The sequence below is a fragment of the Haemorhous mexicanus genome, chromosome 10, assembly GCF_027477595.1.
Source record: "Haemorhous mexicanus isolate bHaeMex1 chromosome 10, bHaeMex1.pri, whole genome shotgun sequence".
Taxonomy (NCBI): Eukaryota; Metazoa; Chordata; class Aves; order Passeriformes; family Fringillidae; genus Haemorhous; species Haemorhous mexicanus.
The window spans coordinates 6,742,008-6,756,783 of NC_082350.1; the positions used below are offsets into that span (position 1 = coordinate 6,742,008).

The following is a 14,776-nucleotide window of genomic DNA, read 5'->3' on the forward strand; positions in this document are numbered from 1 at the left end:
GGCACGGGGCCAGGCAGGGAACACATCCCCTCGGCTGGGGTGGGGAAAGCACCTCCCAGCCCTGCCTGGCACTTGAACGAGGGCATGTGGGCAGGACTGCTGAGCATGCCTGGGTCTTGAGCCCGGATATTGTGGAGTTTTGGGGAGCTTTTCACTTCCCATGTTCCTTCAGAGAGGCACCAGCATCTCCAGTTGGGTCTGCAAGCAGCAGAGACAGTCCCCAAAGCTGGGGTGACAGCAGAGACATTTTCCCACCCAGGTTAATGCCAGCACCCCAGGGCACCGTACAGTAAAGCACTCCCACTCCTCCAGGGCCAGGTGGGTGTGAGTGGTGTTTCTGAGAGGCAGGTCCTGCTGGAAAACATCCTGAATCCTCCCCATTGCTGAGGGCAGGGGCAGAGGAGCCCAGCTCAGAGCACAGGAGCAGCTCAAACTTGTCCTCCATCCTGCCCAAATCCCAGGAGGTGGGATTTGCACAGCCAGCTGGGTGAGAGTGTGTATCTGGGAGCTTCCTGGAATCCTAGGAGGGTTTGCTTTGGAAGGGACCTTGAAGCTCATCCAAGCTCCCACTATGCCAGGTTACTCCAAGCCCTGTCCAACCTGGCCTTGGACACTCCCAGGGATGGGGCAGTCACAGCTGCTCTGGGCACCCTGTGCCAGGGCCTCACCACCCTCATAGGGAAGGATTCCTTCCCCATATCCCATCTAACCCTGCCCTCTGGCAGTGGGAAGCCATTTCCCCTTGTCCTGTCCCTACATCCCTTTCCAAAGTCCCTCTCCAGCTCTCCTGGAGGCCCTTTAGGCACTGGCAGGGACTCTAAGGTGTCCCTGAAACCTTCCCTTCTCCAGGTGAACACCCCAAGCTCTCCCAGCCTGGCTCCAGAGCAGAGGGCCTCCCTTGGGAGCATCTCCATGGCCTCCTCTGGACTCATTCCAACAGCTCCACATACTTCTTATGCTGGAGGCCACAGAGCTGGATGCAGCACTGCAGGTGGGGTCTCACCTGAGCAGAGCAGAGGGGCAGAATCTCCTCCCTGGGTGCTGCTGGTGGCTTTGGGGCAGCAAAGGGGGCAGCTGTGCAGGTTTAATCAGGATAGTACCTGAAATCCAGCTAAAAGAACTGCCTGGAGTAAATCCTGCCCTGTCCCCATCACCCTGGAGCAGAGGGAAGATGTGGTGTCGCTTAGGAGAGGTATGTGGGGTGACCACAGGAACAGGAACGAACCATGTGACAAGAAAGTCACAGGAGGTGACTTTCTTAAGAACATCCCTTAAAACCTCTCCAGAGGGCCTGGAGGAGATTTCAACACTGCAGCAGCCTCAGACCGGCTCCATCCGAGCCCTCCTGGCTCTCCAGCACTGCTGAGCCTCCCTGGCTTGTCCTCCAGGAAAATCCCAGCACTTTTAATAGGCTACGAGGCATCTCCAATAATTCCAGCAGATGCTGCCAGTTCATGTGGGTTGGCAGAGAACTTTATCATCGGCCCATATTGCTCCAATTACAATTTAGCCTATGGTCCTCTTGGGCTCATCTTTTATTTGTCTTTCACTGCCAAGTGTGGGAGGGAGGGAGGGGAGGTGGGAGAGGCCAGGGGAAGTGTGTCTGACCTCTCCCTCCTTCCCTGCCACATCTCTGCACAGCCAATACATTCCCAGCCACTCTCTTCCCATGGGAAGGGCTGTCCTTGGGCCAGAGCTGTGCATTGGAATAAGAGCAAGAGTCTCTCACCAGAGTGCCCAGGGAAGCCCCTCATTGCACCCCATGGAGCTGAGCACAGTCCTGGCTCAGTTTTCTCCTTGCAGTGGGGTAAATAAGGATTTATTCCACTGCCAGGCTGGAGTTAGGCTGGCATCACTCTGCTGTGCTGGAGCGCCGGTTGCATTGGGATTTCTGGGAGCTGCTGCGGGGTAATCAGAGCCAACACGCTGCTTCCATTTTTCAAACCTGAGAGCCATGAAGGAAAGATTTTTCATTCTGAGGGTTAGGCTCTGTTCTGGCAGTGACAGTCGCCTGTGTCTGTATTGAAAGCTCAGGGAAAGTTTCTTTGGATGCTGTGTGGTCTCATAAATGACATCTCGCTCCAGCTGGGACACAGGCAGAGATGGTGACTGGGTATCCCCTGGGGGAAATCAAACACAGCTTCCAGAGCCTGCAGCTGTATAAACCTGAATCAGGGAGTGAAGGCCTGTCAGGGACTGGCTGGCCATATCCAGGCTCTGCCAAGGGGCTTTCAGCTCCCCAGGGTCCTTCAGAGCCCCATTTACCACCACACTGTCAGCAGAGCTCCCCCAGACCCTGTTAAAAGGCTCTCCCAAGGCAAACTACTTCAGGAACTACTTCAAGCACTAAATGTCTATTGGGAAAAGGGGAAAACCTCATACTGACTTGTGTGAAGGATACATCCTCCCAGCATCCCAAATCCCAGAGGATTCAAGAAACATGAACACTCATTTAAACCACACCAGAAGCCCATTAAATCAAGTGCCTACTTAATTAAGGACACAAACAACTTCACCCTACCCTCCATCAGTTGCTGCCTATTTGCATCTCACATATCCAAAGATGCCAGAGACTCCCTGCTTTCATTTGTTGGGATGGGCTTGGCAAAAAAAAAACATGCAAAACACCCAAAACTACAGTTCTATTCCTGTGTGAAGCGTGAGGCAAACCCCACTGTGGTATGGAAGTCTGGGGCAGTGGAGTCCTGCCAGCAGGGACCTGGAGCAATCCCCACCAGCACACGGAACTCACTCACTCAAGAATCCCTGTAATAAAGACATCCCAGCTCTAATGGCCCTGGAGAAGCAGAAAGGACTTGGAAATCTGACAGCCAGCCATATCAACACCACCACTGGTGGGACAATCACAGGATGCCAGGGACCGCAGGGTCCTGCCAGCCCCATCTACAGTTGAAGCACTGCTTGCCTCCCTCCCCAGGGCTCACCCCAAAACCCCAGCCATGGGAACCCCTAACTCCACCTCCAGAAGTCTCCCAGTAGCAGCTCCCCTTTCTGAGCTCCAAATAAGTCATTGGTGGCTGCATATTTTTAATTTACAAAACCTTTAGCCCCTGTTTCAGCCCCTGTTGTCAGCTCGAGGATGTTCCCAGTCCGGCAGGACCAGCTGCTCTAAGCATCACCTGGATCAGAGAATCAGAATATCCTGAGGTGGAAGGGACCCACAAGGATCATGGAGCCCAGCTCCTGAGCCTGCACAGGACCACCCCAAGAGTGTGTGTGACAGAGCTGGATGGGTTGTGTGATTGATCCCAGCAGGATGAAATGCCCAAGTGCAGCCAATGCACGAGGAAGAATCCATTTTCCAGCCATCATTTACAGTAATCCTCAAGGAAAGCAGGTTCAGGACGAGGTGCATGGACAGGCTCCAGCAGGACTCGGGAAGCTCGGAGCCAGCAGGGACGGCACTTTGATCCCAGGCAGCGCTTCCAGCGCGGCTTCCCTGAGCCATCGCCCAGCAGGGCTTTGAAAGGCGCTCCGCACAAACAGCCGCGCCAGGAAAACTCCTTCTCCCGGCTTTTTTGCTGCGAGCAAGCTCCGATAGGGATCGCCAAGAATAAAGTCACTTCATTTACAAACCGGGGAGCCAAATCTGATAGACATCAACATTCGAGGTAAAGTCAAGGAGCGGTGGAGCGCTGCCAGCTCTCCAAATGAATATTCATGGCAAACACTCCCCCAGCTCCGAGCTGAAGAGAAGCCGGCAGGAGGAAGGCTGCCCCTGGGAAGGGGAAGGCGAGGGACCAGGCTTATTTCATCCTTTTTATTGAGTGCAATTTTCTCTTTAGTACAATATTCTCTGAAAGATACTGTTACAAACTCCGACAATTTCAACACAATCAACAAATTGGGGAAGAAAGGGAGAGGGAGAGGGGAGCAAAAAAAAAATTCCAAGGGTTGAAATCTTTTACAGACATCTCACTGGTTATGTACAGGACAGGGTAGGGCTGGCCCGGGACACGCCGCGGCTCGGGGGGACGGGGACCTGGGTGCTGCGGGACCTCCCGGAGCATCCTGGGCTGGGGAGCGGCCCCTGGGGCCCCTTCTCCGACGCTGCTGCCCCGCTGCAATGCTGCACTCCACGCCCCTGCAAGGCAAGAGGAAGACGAGGAGAGGGTGAGAATAGGCACGTCCAGAGCTCAGAGTGCCACGCGTCCTTCCCCGCACCTAGAGAAACCCAAAGGCTTCTTACAGCACACCCAGCCTCTCAAAAAAAAAAAAAAAAAAAAAAAAAAGAGCAAGGATTAATTAATATGCTGTCAGAAAAGTGATGATTTCACTGAAAGCTCTCCATTTCTCTTCAGGGAGAAAAGAGATGGAATTCTTTGTGAAGCTGAGTTGCTTTAGGGAGTGGAGGCTGGGATGTGATCTTGGGGGTGGGAGGGTATCTGTGTCCCCCCGCAGCCAAGATGCCTTTCCACCCCCTCCCACTGCTCCCCACCCCCCCACCCCCCCCCCCCCGGTGTAAAGCAGGAGCAAACCACCAGGCACCATCAAATCGCTTTTTCTAATGTAACAAAAATAAAATATCCCCATTTTCTCTGCTGCCAGGGGGAAACCAAAAGGTCTGGGAACCAGAGGAGCAACCCCAGGAGCACCTTTTCCACACCCTATAACCAACAAGTACCACACAGCAGCAAAACGCCATTATTTAGCTACTTTGGAGAGGCAAAGATGCTTTTAATATACAATTGCACCTTGGAAACATAAAGGCAGCACATTAAATAACAAAGCAATTGACTGCTGGGTCCCTTTGCCGGGTCACAAAAAAAGAGGGCTCACTGGCTAATTATTGCTGGGCATCTCTGTGCCTCTCCAAACATACCAATGCTTTCAGAAACCCACCCCAGCTGTGCCTGACATTTCACTCCTATTAAAATTCATCATTCTCCTGAATGGAAATAATTTTTTTCTTTAGCAAACCCAGGTAGTAATGAAAGTTTTATTTAGTAATGTAGTGTTTCATGGGAAAAGGGGCAGAGAAAAGGGAAGAGAAACTGAGATTATCTTTTTAAAAAGGGAACTTGAGCTGGGGGGAAAAGATATTGCTGGCTATTTCTTGGGCGCAGGGAGCCACTTTTGGTGCCATGCTTGGAGGTTTGGTCTCTCAGCTCTCGTTAACGTTAGTGGGATCAGAACAGCAAAACACCTGGAAAAAAAAGCTGTGACAGAAATACGACTGATGTAAGGATGCTGAACTCGCTGCTAGAGCCGGGCGGGTCCCGGGGGCTGGGTGCAAGTCTCGGAGGGATGGCGGGGATTTCTATCGGCTCCGGATTCTGCCACGTTAAAGGCGGACTCGAGCACGGCTCCGGCCCCGGGCGCTGCTCCCGGCCCCGCCACCGCCTTCCCCCGCAGCATTCCCGGCTCTCAGCCCTTCTTCCCAACCCGCCCGGCAGAGCAGAGCTGCCCAAGGGTTTGGGGTTTATTTTCCCTGGGGAACCCGCGCCCTACCGGGGGTGGTGGCTGCAGGCTCGGCTCCCCCACAGCAGCTGCAGCCCTTCTCTTCGTCGGGGCAAAAATGATCCAGGGACAGCTAAGGATGATTTGTGCCGATCCCAAAGGATGGATCTCAAGAGACCCGAGGGACAGGTCATGAAGAGCTTGATGAGGATTGGGGTGGGGGGGCTGGGGGCAGTGCAGCTCATCCACAGGTACGCAGCCACCGAGTCACCCCTCATCCCACCTCCTCCTCCTCCCGGAGCGCCGGCGTGGGAACCCCTGCGAGGCGGGCAGGGCTTTGATCTCAGCCTCCGAGTGCTGCCGTGACACAAATAGCAATGAAAAGGCCACGTCTGTGTGGCGAGAAGGCGTTCCAAGAGGGAAGGAGATGTCGAGCAGCGTGGCTGGGATGCAGGCACCGTATCACCCCCCGGGCCTCTCCCTTTCCACACTCCTGGGAATGACCAGAATTGCAAATACCCAAAATAATCAAGGATGGGTGGCTCTGCAAACGCAGCTGCTGTGCCCGTGTGATGCCATGGAAAAAGGTGGGAATTGGGAAGGATGGAGGCAACTCTGGGAGTGACCCAAAGCTGTCCCTGTATCCTGCAAGCCCCCCCCTGCGCACCAGCCCATTTCCAGACCCTCTGCAAAAGGAGTCTCATCTCACCCCCTTTTCCCTGGGGCCTCCCAGAGCCCCATCCCCATCCAGGCACCATCAGGGACATGACATGGCACTGCCACCCAGGCACTAACCCCAGTCTGAGCCCCTGACCACAGCAGCCTCTGGCTGTCTCCCAAATATTTAGGCTGTGGAATCTGAAGAGTTCAGCCAAAGCACGGTGGAGAAAAACAAGAAAACCAAGCAATATATGCACGTTCCACATTTGCCTGTCCATGGAAGCCCCACAAGGATGTGATGTGAGGCTCACCTGGCTCCTCAGACAACACTTGCCATGGGCTGCACCTCCTGCTGTCAGTCCTGCTTGGCACTAATTAGCATTGATAATTGCACTGATGGTGACCATAATTTTCCTGCCCTCTCTCCCTACCTTCACACAAGGGTTCAATGGCCTAATGAGGCCCCTGAGGATAATCAGAGAGGAGCAGGTTCCCCCACCACGATGGCAGCTCCTGCACAACGTGAGGGGATGGGAGAGCAGAGAAGGGAAAGGCACAGCCCAGCTGCTGGATGGGGAAAGCTCCGAGTCTTGTTTACTTGGGGACACAGAGAAAAGTTCACTCCAATTAATTTTTTTAAGTGGACGGGCGTTAATCCCCCTACACTTATCTGGAATTAACGCAGCCTTAAGGAGATTTTTGCCTAATCCACTTCCACATGCGCCCCAAAAGGGCACTGTCTGCTTTGGGAAGGAGCAGAGTTCAGCTAATCCACTTAAAATTCACAGGGCTGGTTTGTTCAGATTAACCTCCTCCAGCATTAATCCTCCAGAGACAGGCCAGGAGACCTCAACACCATCCTGCCTCTGCCACTGACGGGGCCACCCCCTCCATGGCTGTGTCACCTGCAATGCAGCTGACCACGTGTTGGGGTCCACAAGGACACGGAGTTGTCCCCAAAACTGCCACTACAGCAGAACAATGCAGCAGGGTGGGACAGCCAAGGGCTTTGGGGTTGTTTAAATTCCAATGGCCAGAGGAAGGAGAGCAGGAGCAGCAGCAATGCTCGGACACAGACAGGGAGAAGGGGGCAGCTGTGCCCGGGCTGGAGGGGTGCTCACAGTGCTGGTTCGTGGAGGACAGCCAGCCAAAAGTGACAGCCCTGGGACGCCACCCAAGTGCCAGCAGCTCTGACAGCCCCAAAAGGCACAGGTGAAAGGCACCATGGTCACCAAGACAGGTGCACTTCCCTCCCCAGCACTGATCTGCTACTCTGACAGGAACCAAGATATCACACTGATTGCCATGGATGCTCACGGTTCCCACCTCTCATCTCTTCCTGCCAGGCAAAGCAGAGGTCCTCTCCTGATTGGAGCAGCTCCCCTTTCCATGTCAAACTCTGGGAAGGCAACAGAGCCCACGAGGGCCCAGTGGTGGAGATGAGCCAGCAGATCTCCCCTGAGACACAGAGCCAAACCCTGAGGACATCAAAAATGGGAGAGCACAACCCAACAGCAGCTCTCACACCTCCCAGACAGGCTTTGGAGGAGATTGAGCTCAGCTGGGAGAGGCAGAGCCATTCCCCCATGGCAGGAGGGTCAATGATCCAAGATGATCCCAAAGAACCCCTCCAAAACCCCAAAAATAGGAAAAAACATAAGGCAAAACTGGAGCAGCAAAGAAATCACCGATGGCATGAAAAAACTTGCCACAGGAGTCCTGTCAGTGTGGAGCTGGCTTCTCCCCCATCATCACTCAAGAAGTTTCTGGAACTTCCAAAATTCTGAGGAGACTCACTAGGAATGATCCAAGTACTGGATCATTATCCACCCTGGCAGGATCCTTCACAGAAGAGGCACCACAGCAGACAACAACCTGACCACTAAAACCCCCTGCAGCTCCTCATGCAGCAGGGACACTGGGGCAGCAGGGATGAGCAGCACCTGGATGGGTGTTGGAGCTGGTTGTGACTCCCTGGGCCCCACCCTTTCCACCAGGAAAGGAGGACAGGTGGCCTTGGAGCTACAGAACATTTCTGGGTCTGTAAATCCATTCCTCGTCTTGGAAGCTGATTGATCCTTTTTTTTTTTTAAACTCAAATTCAATGTTTAAGAGTAATGATTTCCAAGTGAACACAGAGTGGCTCAGATATATTGGCAGTTTTTATGGATCAGAGGCAGAAGCTTTAATTCAGACCTCAACAAAGGGAAACTTGTCTGTCCCCATCTCAGAACAATGGCAGGGGCTGATGGCAGTGCAAAAAACCTTTCATGGGCGATGCTCAATGATTTATCCCTGAACATGGACCAATTGGGATGTTCCCACAGAGATGTCCTTGGGATGCAGGCAAACATATTGCTGAGATTCTGCAACTCAACCCCAACCCAACCCTTTCCTCTCTCTGAATCAAACACCTGGAAAAGCAGAAAGCAGAAGAGATCCTACAGGACTCCAGCAAGGGGGAAGGATGGCCCTGTTTTCTCCTTGGCAAAAGAGCATTAGAAGCACCAAGAGCTGACAGGCTCAGAAATAATGGTTTGAGATCACTCTTATTTAAAAACCGGCTGCCTGCTGTTTTCATTGCAAGCCCTGCTCTGACTTGCAGAAATATTTAAAATTAAATATACATAAGTGCTTTCAAAGAACTGTTAATTTGAAGGTCATTAAATGGCACAAAATACATTCCTTTTTTTTTTTTTCTGGAAAGAGGCACGTAATTATACCATTAATACATGCTCTTCTTCCACATTCAAGCCTCAGGGACGCGAGGGTCTTGGGTGCACCTTCCCTGGCAGAGGCACCACATCTCCTTTTAATTACTGCTGTTGAGAAGCCTGCTGCTCCTCCATCACACACAGGGATGGGGCTGTGGAAAAAGCATGGAAAAGCCCCAGGGGAGAACAATGCAGCTGAATTGCAAATGGGGATTTTTGGGGGATGAGGGAAGTAACAGCAGGGCTGGAAATGTGGAGCCACTTGGCAACACCCAGTCCAGTTGTGAGGAGGATCTTGCCCACTACTTCTCACAGGAGACCTTGGGCCAAGCTCAGAGCAGGGGTTTGGTAGCCAAAAGTCCCTTTTTTGATTTAACACTCTATGCAAAAAGGACAAAGCCAACCCAGACACATACACAAAAAATCCCCTAAAAAGACACAAAAGGGTTGGGGTTTCTACAGTTGCCATAGAAATGGAGAGAAGGAGGAGATGACTGCAGAGCACAAAGTGAAAGGTCAGGATCGGGGGTGAGGGTGAGGTGGGCTCACCCGGGCACGCAGCCACATCCATGCATGGATATTCACATGGAATGCAGCAAAAGAGCAAGGCACTGTGACTGAGCTTCACTCATGAGCAGTGGCAGGGATCAGGATCCAACCCGGGGGGGGGGGGGGGGGGGTCACCAGCAATGGGCCCCTCCCAGCACTTCCACATGGCACAGGAACCCATCAGGACCCTGTGTGATGGATGGACCCCAGCCCAGAGGAAAGGCCTGTGCAGTTCGTCCTCTTTGATCCAAAACTCCTTTTTCTTCCCTTTAAACCATAACTCCGCAGGCAGAAAACAGCTTCTGAGCCATCCCTTCTCCTCTGTGATCAAAGAAAGGAAGTCCAACACCAACCAGTTTGGATCAGATGTGAAACTGGAGTGTTCATCTTTACACCAAGGAAGAGGCTCTCGCCAGAGCAGGAGCAACAGAGCAGCATCAAAGAGGTGCAACCCAAGTCAAGGTGAGAGCCTCTTCCTTGGCATCTGACAAAGGAAAAGGAGGAGCAGGTCAAACACAACACTGCTGCCATGGCCAGGCAGGGATAGCACTGTCACTTCCAGACAGAAAGGCTTCACAGTTTGGAAAACTGATTTTATGTGGAAGAAAGGCCTTTAAAGTAACAGAATGGTCTGTCAAGAAATCATCTGAAATTTGTATGCTGTTTTTTTTCAATAAAAAGCAAAAACCAAACATGGCTATTTTGGACTTTCCCCTTTGTTTTCCACTAACAGACTGATGGCCTTTCATGAAATCTTCTGGTTGGGATAAAATGATTTTCATTGAAAGGCGAGAGAACAGGTGGCTCGTGGTGACTCTCCCTCAAGTATCACCTAGACAGCAACTCCCTTGGCCCATGATGGCTCTTCACTGCAGGGATTTGTTTGAGCCCACCTGCATCCTCTTTGCTCAGCCCAGAGCATCACCAGTCTGCTGCTGGGCTCTTGCATGACCCTGGAGGGGACACATACAGGTTCCAGCACAAGGCCAAGATGTAGGGACAGCTGGTTAGGAGTGGTGGCATATGGGAATCATCTGCTCTGACACAGCTCAGGAGACATCAGATGTTGGACAGCTGGGAAAGGGCAACAGAATGGAAAGGCCACCAGCCCTGGCAATGCCCAGGAGCATTGCTGGTGGCTCAGAGCCAAGGAGCATCATGCCTGGGAAACTGAACCAAGAGGGTCCTGGCATCTCTCATATCACCTGAGCACCCAGACAGCCCGTTTGATCCCTCAGGGGTACTTGATCTGCTGAGTGGGATGGGCAGGAGTCAATGATTCCCATTTCATATTCACCACAAAATGGCCTCAAGCTGTGCCAGGGAAGGTTCAAGTTGGACACCAGTTCTTTCACTGAAGGAGTGATTAAACATTGGAATGGGAGGTGTTAAAGGAACAGTGGACATGGCACTCAGTTCTCAGGACTGGCTGACAGGGTGGGGATCAGTCACAGGTTGGACTCGATGGTCTCAGAGACCCATTCTCACCCTGTGACACTGTGGTTCTGCATTAAAGGGTTTCCACTAAACCAGGGTTGCCGTGGTGTTCTGGGGCAGGGACAGCAGCGAGCAAGCAGTAGCAGCTGCCTCGCAGGTGCTTGCAGGGCTGGCAACAGCGGCAGGGGAGCCATAAAGGTGCAGTATTGATATTTAGCCTGTGTGGCTGTCACTCGTTCCTTTAAACGCCTTTAGCTTCCTTCTAATAAAAGAGAAATCATAAAAAAACCCACAAAGGACCCTTCAGTGCCAGCGAATACCAATGTGGCGGGGCGGCGCATTAGCATGCGCGGCGCCTGCTCCATCTGCATGTTGTGTACCGTGTGACAACATCCCAGAATACAGATTTGGGCCGCCAGCATCCCGAGAGGTATTAGCAATCGTCTATCAGACAGGAAGAGGAACAGTCCCTGCTGTTGTAAACAAGGGGGGTTTTTCTCTGCCTCTTTCTCTGGGGGGAGTTCAGTGAATTGAAACAAGCTCTTTCCTGCATCTTGTTAGTTCCTGTTCTTCGTCAGAGCACGGGTCACCTGCCTTGGGCAACAGAAGAAAAAAAACTGGAGGTGTAGAGAGCACCCCAAAGGGTCCTTCACCTGTTGGTGGTGATGAACCATGAGCACGAACGTGTTCCTCATGAACCACCATGAATTGAGCATGTGCTCCTCATGGGACACATAGGGGTCCACCCACAGAGGACCCTGACAGCCCCAACACAGGAGGGACAGTGTTCCCACTCAGGAGATGTGGACAGGTGCTGGCAGCAAGCAGAGCACAGGCTTCTCTCCTTCTCTCCAGAGGCAGACAGCAAATCTGGTAAGACATCTCCAGGCATAGATGGGAATATGATGGGGCAGATGGACATGGAGCAATCCCATGGTGTAGTTGGATATGGGCAGCCCCATGGCAAAGAGAGACATGGGGAAAAACCACAGCCCACATGGGCATGAGCCATCCTCACAGCACTGATGGACACAGGACATCACCCCGGCACAGACAGACATGGGCTGAGAAGTAAAGCAGCCCCTGTAACACAGCTGGACATGGGGAATCCCTGTGGCTCAGGAACACCCCCAGGACATGGATGGATTCAGGACATCCCCATGGCACAAGCAGATGTGGCGTATTGCCACGGTGGGGATGGAAGAGTGAGAGGGATGGAGGGTGAGTGAGGAGGACAGAAGATCTCCATGTACATATGAGCCTCCACAGCACCAAATCCCAGCTGGGACCTGCAGCCCCTGAGGCACAGCCACAGCCAGCCCGTGCCACTGCTTTGCCGTCACGCGGCACAGCGCCAGCAAGAGCACGGTGATGGATCATTGCAACTCACACACAGCCCTCTAAGTAAAAGCCTTATTAAGAGTTCATTCGTTTTATAAACTCCTGGCGCAATCCGCAGGGGAAGTCAGATGGCCCAGCCTTACAATATTCTGGGTAAACACTGAACACGTGTTGGGCAATTTTAACTGGATCAATTTGCCTGGGAGACCAATGGAGGAACCAAAAAAAAAAAAGAATACTAAAGATCAAATTAAATATGGGGAAACATCCACTGGGAGAGGCTATAAAGAAGAGCAGAAAAATATAGAGCAGGACGGATGGATGGACAGAGATACACAAGACACTCGGACCTACCTCTGAAGCCATGAAACCAAAGTCCATAAATCAATATCAAAATCCTTAGGTCCACAAGATGGGGGAAAAAGTCCTCCATAGCCATCTTCCAGACATCACTGAGGCCCTGGAGGCCTGAGCAGTCCATTTCCCAGAGCATCTCTCCTCCTCCAGCAGCCACCAACCCAGTCACAGCCACGCGGTGGCTCCTCCAGTCCCATCCCATCCCCACCATGCCGGCCGGCCCTTGGCATCCTCCTCCCCACGTGCAGGATGCCGAGCACTTCCTTCATCATCACCAGGTGCTTCCAGGCTGCCTCCTGCCCCTGGGGGCTGTGGGTACAACCCCTGTCCCCCTGGGCCAGGGACCGGCCGGCCGCTGGCTGCAGGGTCAGCGCTGGTCTTCGGTCATGGACAAGCAGCGAGTCCACGGAAGGTTGACAACATACACAGGCGCACAAGCGCGCACACACACACGGGAACACCTCTTTCCATTTTCCAGGATGGAGAGTTTGTTTTTTTTTTTTAATCCTTTTTTTCCTTTTTGCAAAAAAAATGCAAGCAAAAGAGAAAAAAAAACCAAAACCCAAGGTTTTCTATTGAAGGTACATCTCTTCTTCAATATGAAGACATTAACTGGATTGAGTCGGATCCCCCATGCAGTGGTCAGTGAAGTCCTTTGGTAGTTGCCAGAGCGGCACCCGGGTGGGATGGCAGGGAGCTGCAGAGACATCTGAGGGCACTTCCACCCAGTCCGTGAGCAGAGAGGGGAGCGGGGTGAGCCGGGAGGGCCAGGGCAGGGAGGAAGGGCAAAAGAAGAAAAAAGGAAGGTGGTTCCTCCGGACAGGATGCTCCATCTCATGCCTCTCCCTTCCCCAACAGCCCCTTCCTCCTTCTCAGTTTTGACCACTGCTCACTGGTGGCGGGATTGGAGTCTGGTCTCTAGGGTTTGGGTTTGCTTCCCCAACGCACATTGGTTTGTCTTCATTGTTTTTTATGATTTTTTTGTTTTGCTTTGCTTTTTAAATATATGAGATTTGTACATATTTATACGTATTTATACGCTGTCCCCCATGACATTGGTAAGTGTGCTTCTGTTGGTGAGGAACGGAAGTCACCAGTCAGAGGTGAGTCCCAGGAACATCCTCGGGCTGCAGTGGCAGTCCCCAGGCAGTGGCGGCTCCTCTGGCAGCGCTGCCCCGCGCCAGTTCCTCCCCTCCCACCTCTGCCCTCCCCGGCCCCTCCCCGTGGGACAAGAGATGTCATGCCATCGAGGTCGGAGACTGGCTCATCTGTACTCGCATGGACTGCACGCTGTTCAGGATCTTCTTCTGGTGCCCGGCCAAAGTCACCCCTATTCTCAGGAGGTCTCTGGAAGACAGGCAGACAGAGGAAAGTCAGTGGAAAGCTGAGGGTAGTGAACCTGGTTTGCTGTTGCTAAGGGACCTTATCACTCTACAACTTCCTGAAGGGTGGTTGTAGTCAGGGCGGGTTGGTCTCTTTCACCAGGCAGAACCAGAGGACACAGTCTCAAGATGTGTCAAGGGAAACATAGCTTGGATATCAGGAAGAAGTTCTTTACAAAAAGGGTGATGAAGTTCTGGAATGGTCTACCCAGGGAGGTGGTGGAGTCACCATCCCTGGATGTGTTTAAGAAAAGAATGGATGTCTTAAAGATGGCACTCAGTGCCATGGTTTAGTTGAGGTGTTAGAGCATGGGTTGAACTCAATGATCTTTAAGGTCTCTTCCAACCCAGTCATTCTGTGAATTCTGTGGAGGTAAGCTCAGCTGGAACATCCACAGAGCTCAAGCATGGCCCCATGAGCATCACTGAGAGCAGGGAGACATCCACACATTGACCCCCAAATAGTGAATGTGGCAACCTCCAGACTGGGTGACCAATGTAAGGGATGCTCACACCTGTCCTTTGCCCTGAACTGACCTCCCCACCTCCCCAGCTGGGCAGCACCCCACTTTTGGGCAGCCCTGGCATGGCCAACTCACTCGGATGTCATCTGGGCCACCAGCTGCAGGGAGGTGAAGCCAGCAGTCAGGAAGCTGTCCCGGTACTGGCTCATCTTCACAGCGCTCAGCCAGTCATCTACTGAGGTAAAGGCAGTGAAGTCGGGGATGGAGCGGTCGAGGAGGGGCTGAGAAGGCCTGAAACAGGACACAGCGCTGGAGATAAGCCTGGTTGGCACCAAGGGGCTGTCCTGCCTGAGCCTGGCCAGCACAGGGAAACACTCCTCAATCCGCTCCCAGTATCCCTGTGCTCCCCCCAGCACACACCCATGGAAGGCCATGAGGAAGGCCTGTCCCA

At 52.8% G+C, this 14,776-nt stretch overlaps 1 protein-coding gene across 1 annotated transcript in view; it reads right to left on the bottom strand.

Annotated features, from left to right (window-relative positions):
* Nucleotides 1–3,767: 3,767 nt before the first annotated feature.
* The window catches only part of EPHB1 (EPH receptor B1), an 80,020-nt gene continuing 69,011 nt past the window's right edge, over nucleotides 3,768–14,776 (bottom strand). The window contains exons 15-17 of the mRNA XM_059855119.1: nucleotides 14,461–14,616; nucleotides 12,477–13,826; nucleotides 3,768–4,105 (exon numbers count right to left, since the gene is read on the bottom strand). Of these exons, the coding sequence (XP_059711102.1) occupies nucleotides 13,718–13,826; nucleotides 14,461–14,616 (265 nt within the window). The 3' untranslated portion in view covers nucleotides 3,768–4,105; nucleotides 12,477–13,717. The remainder of the gene's footprint in view (nucleotides 4,106–12,476; nucleotides 13,827–14,460; nucleotides 14,617–14,776) is intronic.